The sequence below is a fragment of the Anomaloglossus baeobatrachus genome, chromosome 4 (genome assembly GCF_048569485.1).
Source record: "Anomaloglossus baeobatrachus isolate aAnoBae1 chromosome 4, aAnoBae1.hap1, whole genome shotgun sequence".
Classification (NCBI taxonomy): domain Eukaryota; kingdom Metazoa; phylum Chordata; class Amphibia; order Anura; family Aromobatidae; genus Anomaloglossus; species Anomaloglossus baeobatrachus.
Window position 1 is genome coordinate 673,591,944 of NC_134356.1, and position 15,953 is coordinate 673,607,896.

At 43.2% G+C, this 15,953-nt stretch overlaps 1 protein-coding gene across 1 annotated transcript; it reads right to left on the reverse strand.

The window, feature by feature from the left end:
• Positions 1-734: 734 nt before the first annotated feature.
• LOC142304362 (uncharacterized) lies at positions 735-12,789 on the reverse strand. The gene is made up of 2 exons (XM_075346666.1): positions 12,665-12,789; positions 735-4,094 (listed from the first exon to the last, which is right to left on the reverse strand). The coding sequence occupies exon 2, from the start codon at positions 4,090-4,092 to the stop codon at positions 1,999-2,001; it is 2,094 nt and encodes a 697-aa protein (XP_075202781.1). The 5' UTR covers positions 4,093-4,094; positions 12,665-12,789; the 3' UTR covers positions 735-1,998.
• Positions 12,790-15,953: the final 3,164 nt, after the last annotated feature.

Genomic DNA, 15,953 nt, shown 5'->3' on the forward strand with positions numbered 1-15,953 from the left:
TCTCTGTCAACCTCTTAGCACTCTTTTACTATGTGCCCCTGTAAGACGAGTGACTGACTTGTAGACCCCTTTTATGATACTGTCCTTCGTATTCGTGTCCTTGTGATCTCATCACTTCCTTTTCTTTGTACCTCTGTTACACACTCTGTGTGTAGATACTCACAGGTAATCATAGACATTGAAAATTTAAAAATGTTAACCTCTAATTAAAGCTTTTCTATTAGAAGGTAACGGAGTCCAAAAGTGCAAATCCTTAAGATGTGGTGACTAATGTTCTATTTTACATTCATAGACTATCCATAGAAGTCAATTTAAGGCAACTCTATTGACTTTGTGCGTGAAAAACAGATCACAGAAGTCAACAGAGAGTCTTAAATAAATGGCTTCTTAGGAGAATACTTGTGTGAAGAATACAGATCAAAGCAATCAATGGAGCCTAAGTATATGAGGCCTTAAGACGACTATATTGACTTAGGTGAAGAATACAGTTCATAGACGTCAAAATGACTCCACTGATAGACTTGTCTACATTAGATTGAGGAGAATATGGAGACGTAATATGGATGAATCCCACAATCCAGACACTTTTTGGGGTCTTATTTCTACTCCTAGGTATTTTTTGTTGGATTAATGAGTTCTGTCTTACCGTAATACATGTAGAGGCCACCCCAAACTGTTTTTTTGCATCCCCAGGCCCACAACCTTTGCACGGGCCAAATAACCACCATAACTCATAATAAAATAGTTAGCTTTATTTCCTTAGCAAAAGTATTCATATGATATGTACAAAGTGGAGCAGAGAGAAAGCTCGTTTATTAGCAAGGAACACCAACAGCATCACAGAACAGGCTACAGCAGCCAAGACACTGGATGGAGAGGAGGAGAGGGGGCATGCAACCATAGTTAGTCCAGGAGAAGAAGGGGGAACTCTGACGGGAGTGGAGGGGAAGGGGCAATGTACCCCATAAATACGAGATCTTTTTTTTTCCTTTTTTTTTTATTGTGGGGTTAATGGGACTACAAATATTGTGCTCAATAACGAGAGACATTTTTTACCTCCCAATTTCTATGGTATAAAGGTTTAACCCTTAGGTTGACTTTTTTTAGGACTTTGGTCACCTACAGAAAGTGGAGACGAGTATTTCACGGGCTTAATTATCATCCCAGGTTTTGATATATTTACATAGTTCTTTTTGATTCCTTGGGATCACATTGCCAACCTCTTAAAAATCGGTATGGAGCAGTGGGTAGAGTGGGACAACAGGCTGATAAATTATTTCAGCACCTGGGACAGCACCATTTGTAAAAACAGTCCTTATAACTGGCCGGTCACGTCTATGGAAATAAGTGTTGTTCTTGAGGCAGAGCTTGCCTGAAGATGGCCGTCTCCACTGTTTCGTAGGCCAATCATCCTAAGGGTTAAAGACTTAGCATTACCTGTTCTTGGATATATTAATGAATACCAAGAAGAGGGAACTTCTATAGTGCAATAGTTATGTTTTTTTGTTAAAATACAGACTCTATTGAACCTGGGTTTGATTGTAAGGCTGGGAAAATCCACGTTTTCAATTGTGGAACTAACCAGAACACAAGCTCAAGTCCCGATCCTCAAGTATACATGGATATTACCAGATTTTAGACATACTCGTAACACAGTCAACACGTGTTGAGCATTGGACCAGTAGACTAGGTTGTAGGGTTATCTTTAGAGATATAGTCTTCTAACATAATACTGGAGAGCAAAGGTGCTTTTGTGGATTCAGTTCTTACACTGACACTATTAGGCACTCAAATGGAGAGCTTGCTATATGTGTAAATAATTATTGTATGCTGAGTTTACTTAAGTTGGCCTAAATGGATCCAACTGAGATCAGTGAAGGTGAATGAGTCGTATTTTCATTTATTTTTTTTCAGTGATATATAATGGAACTGAACTGGATTTTCTTACTGGGTCAAGTTGTTAAATTATATTTGACTGGGATTAGGTCTGGGAATATATCACTGGAACACCTCAGGATGGTTCAGGAGGATCCTTTCAATATAGTTCTCCATTTCCTCCTGTTTATCTTGGTCATCGTCAAAGTAATCATTCGGCTGTGGGATAGGAGGTTTATAATAGTATCTCGGAGGGTTCTGGAAGGTTCGAGGCCGGATGAAGTTAGTGTAAGGAGCTGGACGTGCACGATATCTACGTGTGTATGGATCCATAGCTTTCATCCAGCTTGGTTGCGATGCCTTATTCCAGCTTGATTCCTGCATCTTGTTCCACTTGGTGTCTGGAAGATTGCTCCAGCTTGGCTCGGAAACTTTATTCCAATTTGTCTCTGACACCTTATTCCAGCTTGGTTCTGATACCTTCCAGCTTGGCTCAGATACCTTATCCCAGCTTGGCTTTGACACTTCATTCCAACTTGATTCAGGTACCTTATTCCAGCCAGCCTTTGGCATCTCATTCCAACTTGGCTCGGACACCTTATTCCAGCTTGGCTCAGACACTTTATTCCAGCTTGGCTCAGACATCTTATTCCAGCTTGGCTCAGACACCTTATTCCAGCTTGGCTGGGACACTTTATTCCAGCTTGGTTGGGACACTTTATTCCAGCTTGGCTGGGACACTTTATTCCAGCTTGACTGGGACACCTTATTCCAGCTTGGCTCTGACACTTTGTTCCAGCTTGGTGAGGATACTTTGTTCCAGCTTGGCTCTGACACCTTATTCCAGTTTGGCTGAGATACCTTATTCCAGCTTGGCTCTGATAACCTGTTAAAGCTTGGATCAGGTATCTTATTCCAGTTGGATTTTGAAGGCTTAGTCCAAATTGGGTTTGCCAACTTCTTCCAGGTAGACTCTGATAGTCTGTTCCTATTCCAGGATGGTGGAGAAGATTTTTTCCAGTTTGTGTCTACTTTATTCCAACTAGACTGTTGGTCAAGCTTTCTTCTGGGGTAGTAAGCAGAATCTGGCCATGATTGTGGGGGGTTCCTTATTCTTTCTCTTCGTCCCAGAAAATCATCTCTTGCTTTCTTCTTCTTCATCCTTCTCCTCTTCCTCTTTTCCACATCATTAATTATATCTACTACATCATCAGCCGGCAGATGTAAGCGACTGGAAAGTTCAATTAGTTTATCAATAGTTTGTGGATCTACTTCTTCAATATCATCATCATTTGACCTTTTACTTTGGGTGTTTCCCTCTTCCTCATCCTCAAACAATGGTCGTTGACCACCAATAAAATCATCTACTGGATAGTCTTGATCATTCTCCTTTTCATCTTCCTCTTCTTCTTCATCATCATTTTCACTTCCATTTATTAAGTATTGAAGTAAAAGGTCTTGGGCAACATTTGCAAGTTTTTCATCCTCTTCCGTGTCTTGTTCTGCATCCAACCTTCGTGGACTGTGTGGTACAGGATTTAGAGGGCTTCTTTTTTCCTCCTCTGTTTGTTCTCCGAAGCCTAACAGTTCTCTAAGCTCCTGCAGGTCCTCACTCTCAAGGCTACCATCTTGAGGGGGATCCTCCTCATTTTTAGATGGAGGCTCAAAAGCTTCAAGTTCCTTCAACAATGACTTTACACTCTCCATATCTCCTCCATCATCCATCTTCTCATTTTCTTTAATTGTTTCTTCTTTGTCAGAGCTTCGTGTTCTACTCCTTACTCTTTCACTTTGATCTTCCTCCTCCACCTTACCTGTCTCTTCTTTTACAAGCTCTTGACCAGTAGGGGACACTTTTTCTGCTACAGTAGAAGGCGTTTGCTCTCCATCATTTGGATTCAGTGCCTTTAGGAGAACAGCAGCAAGTTCTTTTGGACTAATGTCCTTAAATAACTCATCGTCATCATCAGAGCTGGATGGAGCCTGAACATCATTGATTGATCTCTCTTGGATAGCTTCACTTTTTACATGTTGGCTTTGAACAGGTGGTGGAGCATCTTGATGGTCCTCAAGTTGTGGAGCTTGTGCAGCCTCGCCATGCAATGTTCGATGGGTGGTCTGGTGTCTCTGTTCTTCAGTCACAGGAATGGCATGAAAAAAGGGTGCATGTGCTATGGTAAGGGTCAAGATGAGAAGGAAGGGGGGTGCAGGGAACATTTCTGTGTAAACAGAGGGAAGGCAAAGGAGGCAATGTGTTTAAGCGGAGGGAGGGCAACATAATCGAGACATAAATATGATTATAACAAATATGAGCATAATTAATAAATCAGAAAAAAAGGAGATGGGAGCAAACAAACAAACAAAAAAAAGATGAGCATGGAAGATGGAGAAGAGGGAGAGAAAAAGAGAGAGTGTTTATTGGTTAGTGAATTCATCACAGAATTACACCATTTTTTCTTACTGTTGAGATCAACCTCTTCCTGGAAGCATCAGTGCTGCTTTTGGTGGGAGGGAGCGTTCGAGAGAGGAGCAGACAGAAGAAGATGGAGGAAGACAGAATGTGTCTGCATGGGAGAGAGTGGGAGTGCGGGGGTGGGGAAAGAATAGGGAGTTCCATTGTGGAAATCCTTTAGGTCTTTCCCAAACCCCCCTTTCTAGAATCATGCAGGTGTCTCCTCCCGCTACAAAATTCTGCAGGTCCCTCTCGCTCCCTCCCTTCAAGAAATACTGCAGGTCTCAGTAAGTTAACACCTTCCTCTCTCTCTAGAAATATGTTTTACATCAGCTTCACACCAGGCTTACTATTGACCGAGCCATAGACCTTGGACCTACAATTTTTTTCTTGCTGCCTTTCGGTGGTCAATACATGGAGATATTTTAGCTCTATGTTAGACATGAAAGGTTCCTTTCGCTCGTAGGGTAGGTGGCTTTCTCCTTGCCTATCACCTTCTTTATGGTTTTCTTATCCTTACGTTTTTATTGAAACCCTTTTGGAAAATATTGCTGCTGGCGGCTAGTTTGTCGTAGAATATCTGCATGTTTTTTCTTCTGGATCGGTGTCACGTACTGAGCGCTGTCTGACAATCTGGGATTCCCTGAAAGAACCTCTCCCTCCTCCTTTCCCCCTGATCCTTTTAACTGTTGATCTGACTCCTAAGCTCCATTGTGCTCTGTCTCGATATGGACCTGCCGTTCCTTCTCCACATATACGCCATTATAAAGTCCGTCTATTGGCCCTAAAGACAATTTATCTGCACTGTGGGCAGTTTCTATAGGAACCTCAGGTAAAGATGCCAGCAGCCCTCCTCCCTTTCCTTCCCCCATCCTCGGTACACACAGGGATGCTGCGCCAGACACTGCAGAGGAATCATTATGTGTGTGAGTGGGAGGTTGTCCCCTATTCCCCAACCACCGATTTCTAATCCTTGCCCAGCTCTTGGAACGTAGGATTCCCCCTCTCCTACTACTCTCAATGGGGATGCCCTGCTGCATTCAATATCCGGAGTGGGGAAGAAACACGTACAAACCCACCATCAGCGGAGGATTAACCAATTATTGAGGATAGCAATGCAGATATTTAAAAGGACCTAGCAAACCTCTGAAATAATAAAGATGTTATGAGGTTTTTATAGACTACGTCTCACCCACCCTCTATAATCTCTTTATTGGACCCAGTATATAAGTAGTCTCTTGATGTATGGTTGTCTTCTCATGTCTCTTCTTACCTCATGTGGCCTTTCTCTTCATACCTTATCTGATCTTAGTTTCCCATATATATATTTTATGTTCTGTGTTATGAGGTCATAATCGTTAAGCATTTATATTTTAACTTTATTCCGCCCGCATTCTTATCTCTACCTTGGTTGTCCATTTCCTGCCCATCTATGTATTTTCTATCTCACTTCCGTCTACGTGCTGTCCACACCCTTTTTCTCTACATGTTCTCCAGCACCTGCCCCTGAACATTTTTCCATCTTTTTTCCATCCTACATGTTCTTCCTCACTTGCCCATCAACATGTTCTGTATCTCCTCCATATCGATGTGCTTCATCTTCTGACTGTCTTTATGTATGCGCTTTTTTTCTCCCCGTCTACGTTTGCTCCATCTTCTGCTCATCTACGTTTCTCATCTATCAATACTACATGGTCTCCATATTCTGCCTCTCTACATGTTCTCTGTATCTTACCCATCTATATGTTCTTTACATCATGTCCCTCTGTCTCCTTAATCTCCTACAGACCTATATATTCTAAATCTCTTGCTCATCTTTGTTCGCCATCTCCATTCCATCTTACATGTTCTCCATCTCCAGCCTATCTATGGGTTCTTTAACTTTCATCCATCTACATAATTTACATATTTGGCTCGTTTTCCTGTTCTCTGTACCCTGCCTATACACATAATATCCATCTCATCCATACCTATTTGTTCTCCATCTTCTGTCTATCTATATATTCATCTCCTGTCCATCTATGTGTTCCACATCTTCTATCAATGTATTTGTTTCCCATATCTTAACTATGTAGGTATTCTCTATCATCTATCCATCCCGAGTTCTCCTTCTTCCCATCCTACGTGTTCACCATCTACTGCCTGACTATGACTTCTCTCTCTCTTTCCTAACTATATGATCTCCATCTTATGCCGATTTGTGTTCTGCATTTTTTGCTTGTCCTCTCACTTTTCTTCCCAATGCCCATCCTATGTGTTTTCAATCCCTTGCCTATCATATATGTTCTTCATCCCTTGCCTATCCTGTGTTATGCATGTCCTACATCTCCTGTTTTCTCCATGCACTGCCCATCCTACCTGTTATGCATTCTTCATCCCATGCACATCCTAGATGTCTTCAACACCCTACCCATCCTATGCATTCTCCATCCCCAACTCATCTTATGTGTCCTCCATCTCCTACCCATCCTATGCATTCTCCATCCCCAACTCATCTTATGTGTCCTCCATCTCCTACCCATCCTATGCATTCTCCATTCCCAAGTCATCCTTTTGGTCCTCATCCCCTACCCATCCTATGCATTCTTCATTCCCCAACTATTACTATATGTCCTCCATCTCCTACCCATCCTGTTTTCTTCATACTCAGCTCATCGTATGTCCTCTATCTCCTACCCATCCTGTGCATTCTCCATCCCCATCTCATCCTATATGTCCTCCATCTCCTACCCATCCTATGCATTCTCCATCCCCAACTCATCTTATGTGTCCTCCATCTCCTACCCATCCTATGCATTCTCCATTCCCAAGTCATCCTTTTGGTCCTCATCCCCTACCCATCCTATGCATTCTTCATTCCCCAACTGTTACTATATGTCCTCCATCTCCTACCCATCCTATGTTTTTTTCATACTCAGCTCATCGTATGTCCTCTATCTCCTACCCATCCTGTGCATTCTCCATCCCCATCTCATCCTATATGTCCTCCATCTCCTACCCATTCTACACATTTTTCATCCCCATCTCATCCTATATGTCCTCCATCTCCTACCCATTCTACGCATTTTTCATCCCCATCTCATCCTATATGTCCTCCATCTCCTACCCATCCTATGCATTCTTCATCCCCAGCTCATTCTATATGTTCTCCATCTCGTACCAATCCAATTCGTTCTCCATCTCAAGCTCATCCAATGTGTCCTTCATCTCTTACCCATCATGTTTTCTTCATCCCCAGCTCATCCTATATGTCCTCTATCTCCTACCAATCCTGTTTTCTTTATCCCTAGCTCATCCTATGTTTTCCATCTCCTATTCATCCTATGCTTTCTCCATCCTCAGCTCATCCTATGTGCCCTCCATCTCCTACCCATTTTATGCTTTTCACCATCTCATCCTATGAATCCTCCATCTCCTACCCATCCTATGCATTCTTCATCCTCATATCATCCTATATGTTCTCCATCTCCTACAAATTCAATGCATTCTCCATCCCAAGCTCATCCGATGTGTCCTTCATCTCCTACCCATCATGTTTTCTTCATCCCCAGCTCATCATATGTGTCATCCATCTCCTATTTGTTCTATGCTTTCTCCATCCCCAACTCATCATATATGCCCTCCAGTTCCTACCCACCCTATGCTTTTTTCACCACCAACATATCCTATGCGGTATCCATCTCCTACCCATCCTATGCTTTCTTCATCCCCAACTCATCCTATATGTCCTCCATCTCCTACCCATGCTATGCATTCTTCATCCCCAACTCATCCTCTATGTCCTCTACCTCCTACCCACCCTATGCTTTCTTCATAGCCAGCTCATCATGTGTCCTCCATCTCCTACCCACCGTATGCATTCTCTATTCCATGCAATCCTACATGTCCCCGATTCTATGATTCTCCATCACTTGACTATTCTAGATGTTCCCCACATGCTACCCATCCTATACTTTCTTCATCTTAAGCTCATTCTATGTGTCCTCCATCTCCTACCCATCCTATACTTTCTTTATCTTAAGCTCATCCTATGTGTCCTCCCTCTCCTACCCATCCTATACTTTCTTCATCTTAAGCTCATCCCATGTGTCCTCCATCTCCTACCCATCCTATACTTTCTTCATCTTAAGCTCATCCCATGTGTCCTCCATCTCCTACCCATCCTATACTTTCTTCATCTTAAGCTCATCCCATGTGTCCTCCATCTCCTACCCATCCTATACTTTCTTCATCTTAAGCTCATCCTATGTGTCCTCCATCTCCTACCCATCCTATACTTTCTTTATCTTAAGCTCATCCTATGTATCCTCCATCTTCTACCCATCCTATGCATTTCCCATCAGTTGCTTATTTACATGTTCTTCATCCCTTATCTGACGTATTCTTTATCTGCTATCTTTACTACATCTTCTCCATCCCTTGTCCAGCCTATGTGTTCTCCATCCCTTGTCCAGCCTATGTGTTCTCCATCTCCTGCTTATTCTATGTGTTCTCCATCTCCTGCCTATTCTATGTATTCTCCTTCTCTTGCATATTCTATGTGTTCCCCATCTCTTGCCTATCTCCTTTAGGCTATCTTGTTTTTTTCAGTGGTTCTCTTTTTCCTTGTTGCTATATGTCATCCACATTCTCCTGTGCTATATCTACTCCTGTACTCTCCACCTCCGGTTGTGTTGGTGTCATCAATCTTTCATCCTAACACCATATTGACCTGTGTGTATACAACCCATTACATGCTTTTCATTTGCTGCCACCATCGCTACCTCCCTATAATTGCATTCTTCTTTAACCCTTCTTTTTCTTCTACTTTGTATGTCAGATACATTTGCCACGCACATCCTCTGGGATCTCTGTCTCATCTTTTTCACTACACCGTGATCACCATCCATTGCATGTTCTATATTGATTCTTCCTTTCACATATCATTCCTTATTCTATCCATCATTGTCTACTCTATGTTCTGTGTTTCCAGCTCTTTCGATACTCTACAGATCTCACTCTACAGCTATGTGTGCAGGAATCTCTGCTCTTCCTGTCCATGCACAGGAATGTAATTAACTACGGAAAACATAAGAGTCTATTAGTGTGGGTGGAAGATGTCCGCATACACCGGCTGGAGCAGTTTGCAGTCACACGCAGTCGTTATTAAACTGCACTTGTCAATATTGTGTCAACAGCTTGAACCACCAGTAGTTCACAAGCTTTGTCCCCCAAAAAATCTTATAATATTCAGGGAATATATTTTACATTATTCCCTTTCCCCTAAGAAAATATATCAACCCTTTCTTCTACTTTACTTCTTTCTCCGAGTTCTTCAATGCAAGCTTCATCCCTACCTTATCGTCGTCTGTTCACATTCGTCTACTTTTGTTCACCACCCTCTGTCATATCTTTTTCTATTTAACCCCTTATTCTATCATCCATTGTATAGGTATTGTTCTAAGCAACTGTCATTTTCCAAAGTATCAAACTGTATAATCTCCTGGTCTACTTCTCGGCACGTTTATTCATATCTTCTGTTCTACATTCATCTCTTGCTCTTTGCCTATGGCCATCGTCATCTTTGATTTACTACGTGTCTCTCATCACCTCTGTCCTTGGTCAACTATAGACTCATCGTCTGTATCAGAGCCCTCACCCTGTTCTACGTTCATCTCTTACTCTTGCTCTATGACCTTCGTCATCTTTGATCTACTCTGTATCTCTCATCACCTCTGTTCTTCTTGGTCCACTATAGACTGAACGTCAGTATCAGAACCATCACTCTTCATATCTTCTGTTCTAAGTTCATCTCTTCCTCTTGGTCTATGACCATCGTCATCTTTGATCTACTCTGTATCTCTCATCACCTCTGTCCTTCTTGGTCAACTATAGACTCATCGTCTGTATCTGAGCTCTTGGTATATGACCATCATCATCTTTGATCTACTATATATCTCTGATCACCTCTGCCTTTCTTGGTCCACTATAGACTTTGTATCGGAGCCCTCACCCTTCATATCTTCTGTTTTCTTGCTCTTGGTATATGACCAGCGTCATCTTTGATCTACTCTGTATCTGACATCACCTATGTCCTTCTTGGTCTACTATAGAGTCAACGTCTGTATAGGAGCCCTCACCCTTCATATCTTCTACTCTTGATTCATCACTTGCTGTTGGTCTATGACCATCGTCATCTACATTTCTTCATCTCTTCTACTCTAAATCATCTCTTGCTCTAGGTCTATGACCATCGTCATCTTTGATCTACTCTGTATCTCCCATCACCTCTGTCCTTCATGGTCTACTATAGATTCAACGTCTGTATTGGAGCCCTCACCCTTCATATCTTGTACTCTTCATTCATCACTTGTTCTTGGTCTATGACCATCGTCATCTTTAATCTACTCTGTATCTCCCATCACCTCTGTCCTTCATGGTCTACTATAATAATAATAATAATAATAATTTTATTCATTTATATAGCGCTATTAATTCCACAGCGCTTTTACATACATTGGCAACACTGTCCCCATTGGGGCTCACAATCTAGAGTCCCTATCTGTATGTCTTTGGAGTGTGGGAGGAAACCGGAGTACCCGGAGGAAACCCACGCAAACACGGGGAGAACATACAAACTCCTTGCAGATAGTGTCCTTGGTGGGATTTGAACCCAGGACCCCAGCGCTGCAAGACTGCAGTGCTAACCACTGAGCCACCGTGCCGCCCTACTATAGATTCAACGCCTGTATTGGAGCCCTCACCCTTCATATCTTGTACTCTTCATTCATCACTTGTTCTTGGTCTATGACCATCGTCATCTTTGATCTACTCTGTATCTCCCATCACCTCTGTCCTTCTTGGTCTACTATAGAGTCAACATCTGTATCAAAGTCCTCACCCTTCATATCTTGTACTCTTCATTCATCACTTGTTCTTGGTCTATGACCATCGTCATCTTTGATCTACTCTGTATCTCCCATCACCTCTGTCCTTCTTGGTCTACTATAGAGTCAACATCTGTATCAAAGTCCTCACCCTTCATATCTTTCTACCCTTTTTGTCCCATGTTCTCCTCTTGATCCATGACTACTCCTCAGCTCCTATCACTTCCGGCACCCTTGGTCATATATTATTTATCTTCAGCTTGTCTTCTAGAGTTCTCTGTCCCTTTGTTTCTTCCCATATCTTCCTTCCACTCCCCCAGAGTGTCCATCTTTCTTAACCTACGTCAGTTCTATTGTTGATATGTCTCTCTAATTGGTTTATACCGACTGCCTCCTTCTGAGTTGCTATTTTCTACCTGTTGCTATTCCATTTTCAGTCTTCCTTGGTTTGATTAGTTATCGCCATCATTTTTCCCCACCCTAAATATAACTATTGATCCTACCTAATCACCTTCTATAATTTCCAAGCCTGAAGTTGAGACCTAAATATTTCTCTCCACTTCCCTTTCCTAATAACAAATACAACATATCATCAATTTATCGACAAGTCATGGCTGGCCGATAGATTTTCACCCTTGACATGCCATACATCAGGGACGGTGCTAGCACCGTTCTGGCACGGTTCATGCAGCTGGCAACATCTTTATCTATCAGTATGTGAATATCTCAAGAGCATGGAGAGGCGAGGGGGTAATGTTCTCGCTATAATGAGATGTGTCAGTTCATGCGTCATTGGCCCCCTCATTCATTAGTTGCATTTAAGCCTCTCTGCTCTGATTAAGGATTTCACGTCACTTCTATAAAGAAAAAAAAACAAACCTTCTTCGATTTGCTTTTCGACGACGATCACAAATGAAATCACCAAAAACAGTAAAAGAAAATTCCTAAAAATATTACATGCAGAATATTTCCTAAAATTTCCCAATAAAATCAGCTTTCACCCTTCACTTAAACCCTCCCTGTCAACATGAATTCCTTGGCAAGCTCGTTGGCACCGGGCAAGTCTAGTCTACACAGTACGACTTGGAAATGAAGACGATCACTGTATTTTTAGTGCCGTGCATCATCTCTTCTTCTCGGTAAAGACGTACTGTGTGATACGGAGCCGAGTCCTCGAACTGACACCCGGCAGGGTTAACTCCGTACAAAACTAAGTGTATAAACAAGAGGAGGGGGAATGCCCACGTGGGAGAGTTCGAGCAAGAGACAAAAAGTTGGCACATATATAAAAAATTACATAGGGCCAACGATGGGGACCGTATGGCACAAGAGCTACCGGTTATTTGCTGCGTGCATCTAGATTTCGGTAAACCCTACGTACACATACGGGGGGGTTACGAATGAGTCACAGCATGCTATACTGCCCCCACCCCACCCTCCCAACCAGTCTCATGCATTCTTTATGTCTCACTTGTTCTCGGCAGTCTCTGTTTGGTCTCTCTCCCTCCCTCTCTGTCTCTCTTTGTAGTCTTCAGTGTGTTGTCTCTGTGCAGTTTCAGCACCGGGGACAGCGGCGGCCGCTTTAAATACCCACCCAGCCCCTCGTCACGTGTGCTACCCAAGCTCTAGTGGATCTGCCCTCTCTGACGTCAATGTTCATTCATAAGAATCCTACCCTAGCCAGGGGTGAGGGGGATCGGCACGGCGCATGCGCGGGGATGGCAGACTGGCAATGAATGGATAAGGGAAGGGAGGAGGGGTGAATGAGAGGGGAAAACATGAATGAGTCAATGAGGAGAGAAAGGAAAAAAAAAATCATGAATGAACGTTTCCAGATTTACTCCAGGCTGCAGGACGGAGCTGATTGGCTGGAGGGGATGCAGACACCTATGGGAGATGTGCCAGTATCCATTTGCTTCAATTACATCTGTTCGCCTATAGCTGCCCTTAGATTTGGACAAACACATGCGGCGGGCTGTCATTACTGGTTTAACTCTTCAGCTTCTCAGCGTGACATGAAAAATCCTTCACGAAGGCTCTGAGCAGAGCTTATGTGATGAAATGTCTACCTGCAGTCCCATGTAAGAGCAGACAATGCAGACAAGCCACCATACATCTAATGTGTGACAGCACACACTGCAGATGAGCCACCATACATCTAATATTCCTGGCAGTCCTATGTAAGAGCACACACTGCAGACACATCTAATAGCTCTGGCAGTCCTGTGTAAGAGCAGACAGTACAGACACATCTAATATCCCTGGCAGTCCTATGTAAGAGCCAACAGTACAAACAAGTCACCATACATCTAATATGTAAGAGCACACACAGCAGATGCGCATTCATACATCTACTATCCCTGGCAGTCCTGTGTAAGAGCAAACAGTACAGACACATCTAATATTCATGGCAGTCCTATGTAAGAGCACACACTGCAGATGAGCATTCATACATCTACTATCTCTGGCAGTCCTATGTAGGAGCCGTCAATACAGGCAAGCCACCATACATCTAATGTGTAAGAGCACACACTGCTGATGAGCCACTATACATCTAATATTCCTGGCAGTCCTATGTAAGAGCAGACAATTCAGAAAAGCCACCATACATCTAATGTGTAAGAGCACACAACACTGCAGATGAGCATTCATACATCTACTGTCCCTGGCAGTCCTATGTAAGAGTCAACAGTGCAGACACATCTAATATTCATGGCAGTCCTGTGTAAGAGCACACACTGCAGACACATCTACTATCCCTGGCAGTCCTATGTAAGAGGCAACAGTACAAACAAGTCACCATACATGTTAATATGCCTGGCAGTCCTGTGTAAGGGCACACAATGCAGACAAGCCACCATACATCTAATGTGTAAGAGCACACACTACAGATGAGCATTCATACATCTACTATCCCTGGCAGTCCTGTGTAAGAGCCAACAGTACAGACGCATCTAATATTCATGGCAGTCCTGTGTAAGATCACACACTGCAGACACATCTACTATCCTTGGCAGTCCTGTGTAAGAGCACACACTGCAGACACATCTACTATTTTTGGCAGTCCTGTGTAAGAGCACACACTGCAGACACATCTACTATCCCTGGCAGTCCTGTGTAAGAGCAGACAGTACAAACCACCATGCATCTAATGAGTAAGAGCACACACAACAGATAAGCCATGATACATCTAATATCCCTGGCAGTCCTATGTAAGAGCACACACTGCAGACAAGCCACCATACATTTAATATCCATGGGAGTCCTGTGTAAGAGCACACACTGCACACACATCTAATATCCCTGGCAGTCCTATGTAAAAGAACACACTGCAGACACATCTAATATCCCTGGCAGTCCTATGTACGAGCACACACTGCAGACAAGCCACCATACATCTAATATCCCTGGCAGTCCTATGTAACAGAACACACAGCAGGTAAGCCATCATACATCTAATACCCCTGGCAGTCCTATGTAAGAGCACACACTGCAGACAAGCCACCATACATCCAAAATCCCTGGCAGTCCTGTGTAAGAGCAGACACTGCAGAAAAGCCATCATACAAATGATCTCACTGAGCGTCCGTGCATCACCTCTGCAATGTCTCCGCAATATAATCATCCCGCTCCTGCAAATGCCCAGACCCGAATATTATTATGGATGTTCTGTGACACGGAGGAGAAAGAGGAAAACATGTCCGCCCCCCCCCCCCCCAGCAGCGACCCTCTGTCCACTGGATGGATAGAAAAATAGATAATAGAGGAATAGATAGATACCTGCTCAGTGCTACATTGTACACAGGGGTGAGGGCACATATACACCTGCTCAGTGCTATGATATACAGTACCGACCAAAAGTTTGGACACACCTCCTCATTCACAGTTTTCATTATTTTCATGACTCTGAAAATTGTAGATTCACATTGAAGGCATCAAAACAATGAATTATCACATGTGGAATGAAATACTTAACAAACAAGTGTGAAACAACTGAAAATATGTCTTATATTCTAGGTTCTTCACAGTAGCCACCTTTTGCTTTGATTACTGCTTTGCACACTCTTGGCATTCTCTTGATGAGCTTCAAGAGGTAGTCACCGGAAATGGTCTTCCAACAATCTTGAAGGAGTTCCCAGAGATGCTTAGCACTTGTTGGCCCTTGTGCCTTCACTCTGAGGTCCAGCTCACCCCAAACCATCTCGATTGGGTTCAGGTCTGGTGACTGTGGAGGCCAGGTCATCTGGCGTAGCACCCCATCACTCTCCTTCTTGGTCAAATAGCCCTTACACAGCCTGGAGGTGTGTTTGGGGTCATTGTCCTGTTGAAAAATAAATGATGGTCCAACTAAACGCAAACCGGATGGAATAGCATGCCGCTGCAAGATGCTGTGGTAGGCATGCTGGTTCTGTATGCCTTCAATTTTGAATAAATCCCCAACAGTGTCAGCAGCAAAGCACCCCCACACCATCACACCTCCTCCTCCATGCTTCATGGTGGGAACCAGCCATGTAGAGTCCATCCGTTCACCTTTTCTACAAAGACACGGTGGTTGGATCCAAAGATCTCAAATTTGGACTCATCAGACCAAAGCACAGTTTTTCACTGGTCTAATGTCCATTCCTTGTGTTCTTTAGCCCAAACAAGTCTCTTCTGCTTGTTGCCTGTCCTTAGCAGTGGTTTCCTAGCAGCTATTTTACCATGAAGGCTGCTGCACAAAGACTCCTCTTAACAGTTGTTCTAGAGATGAGAAGGTGTGT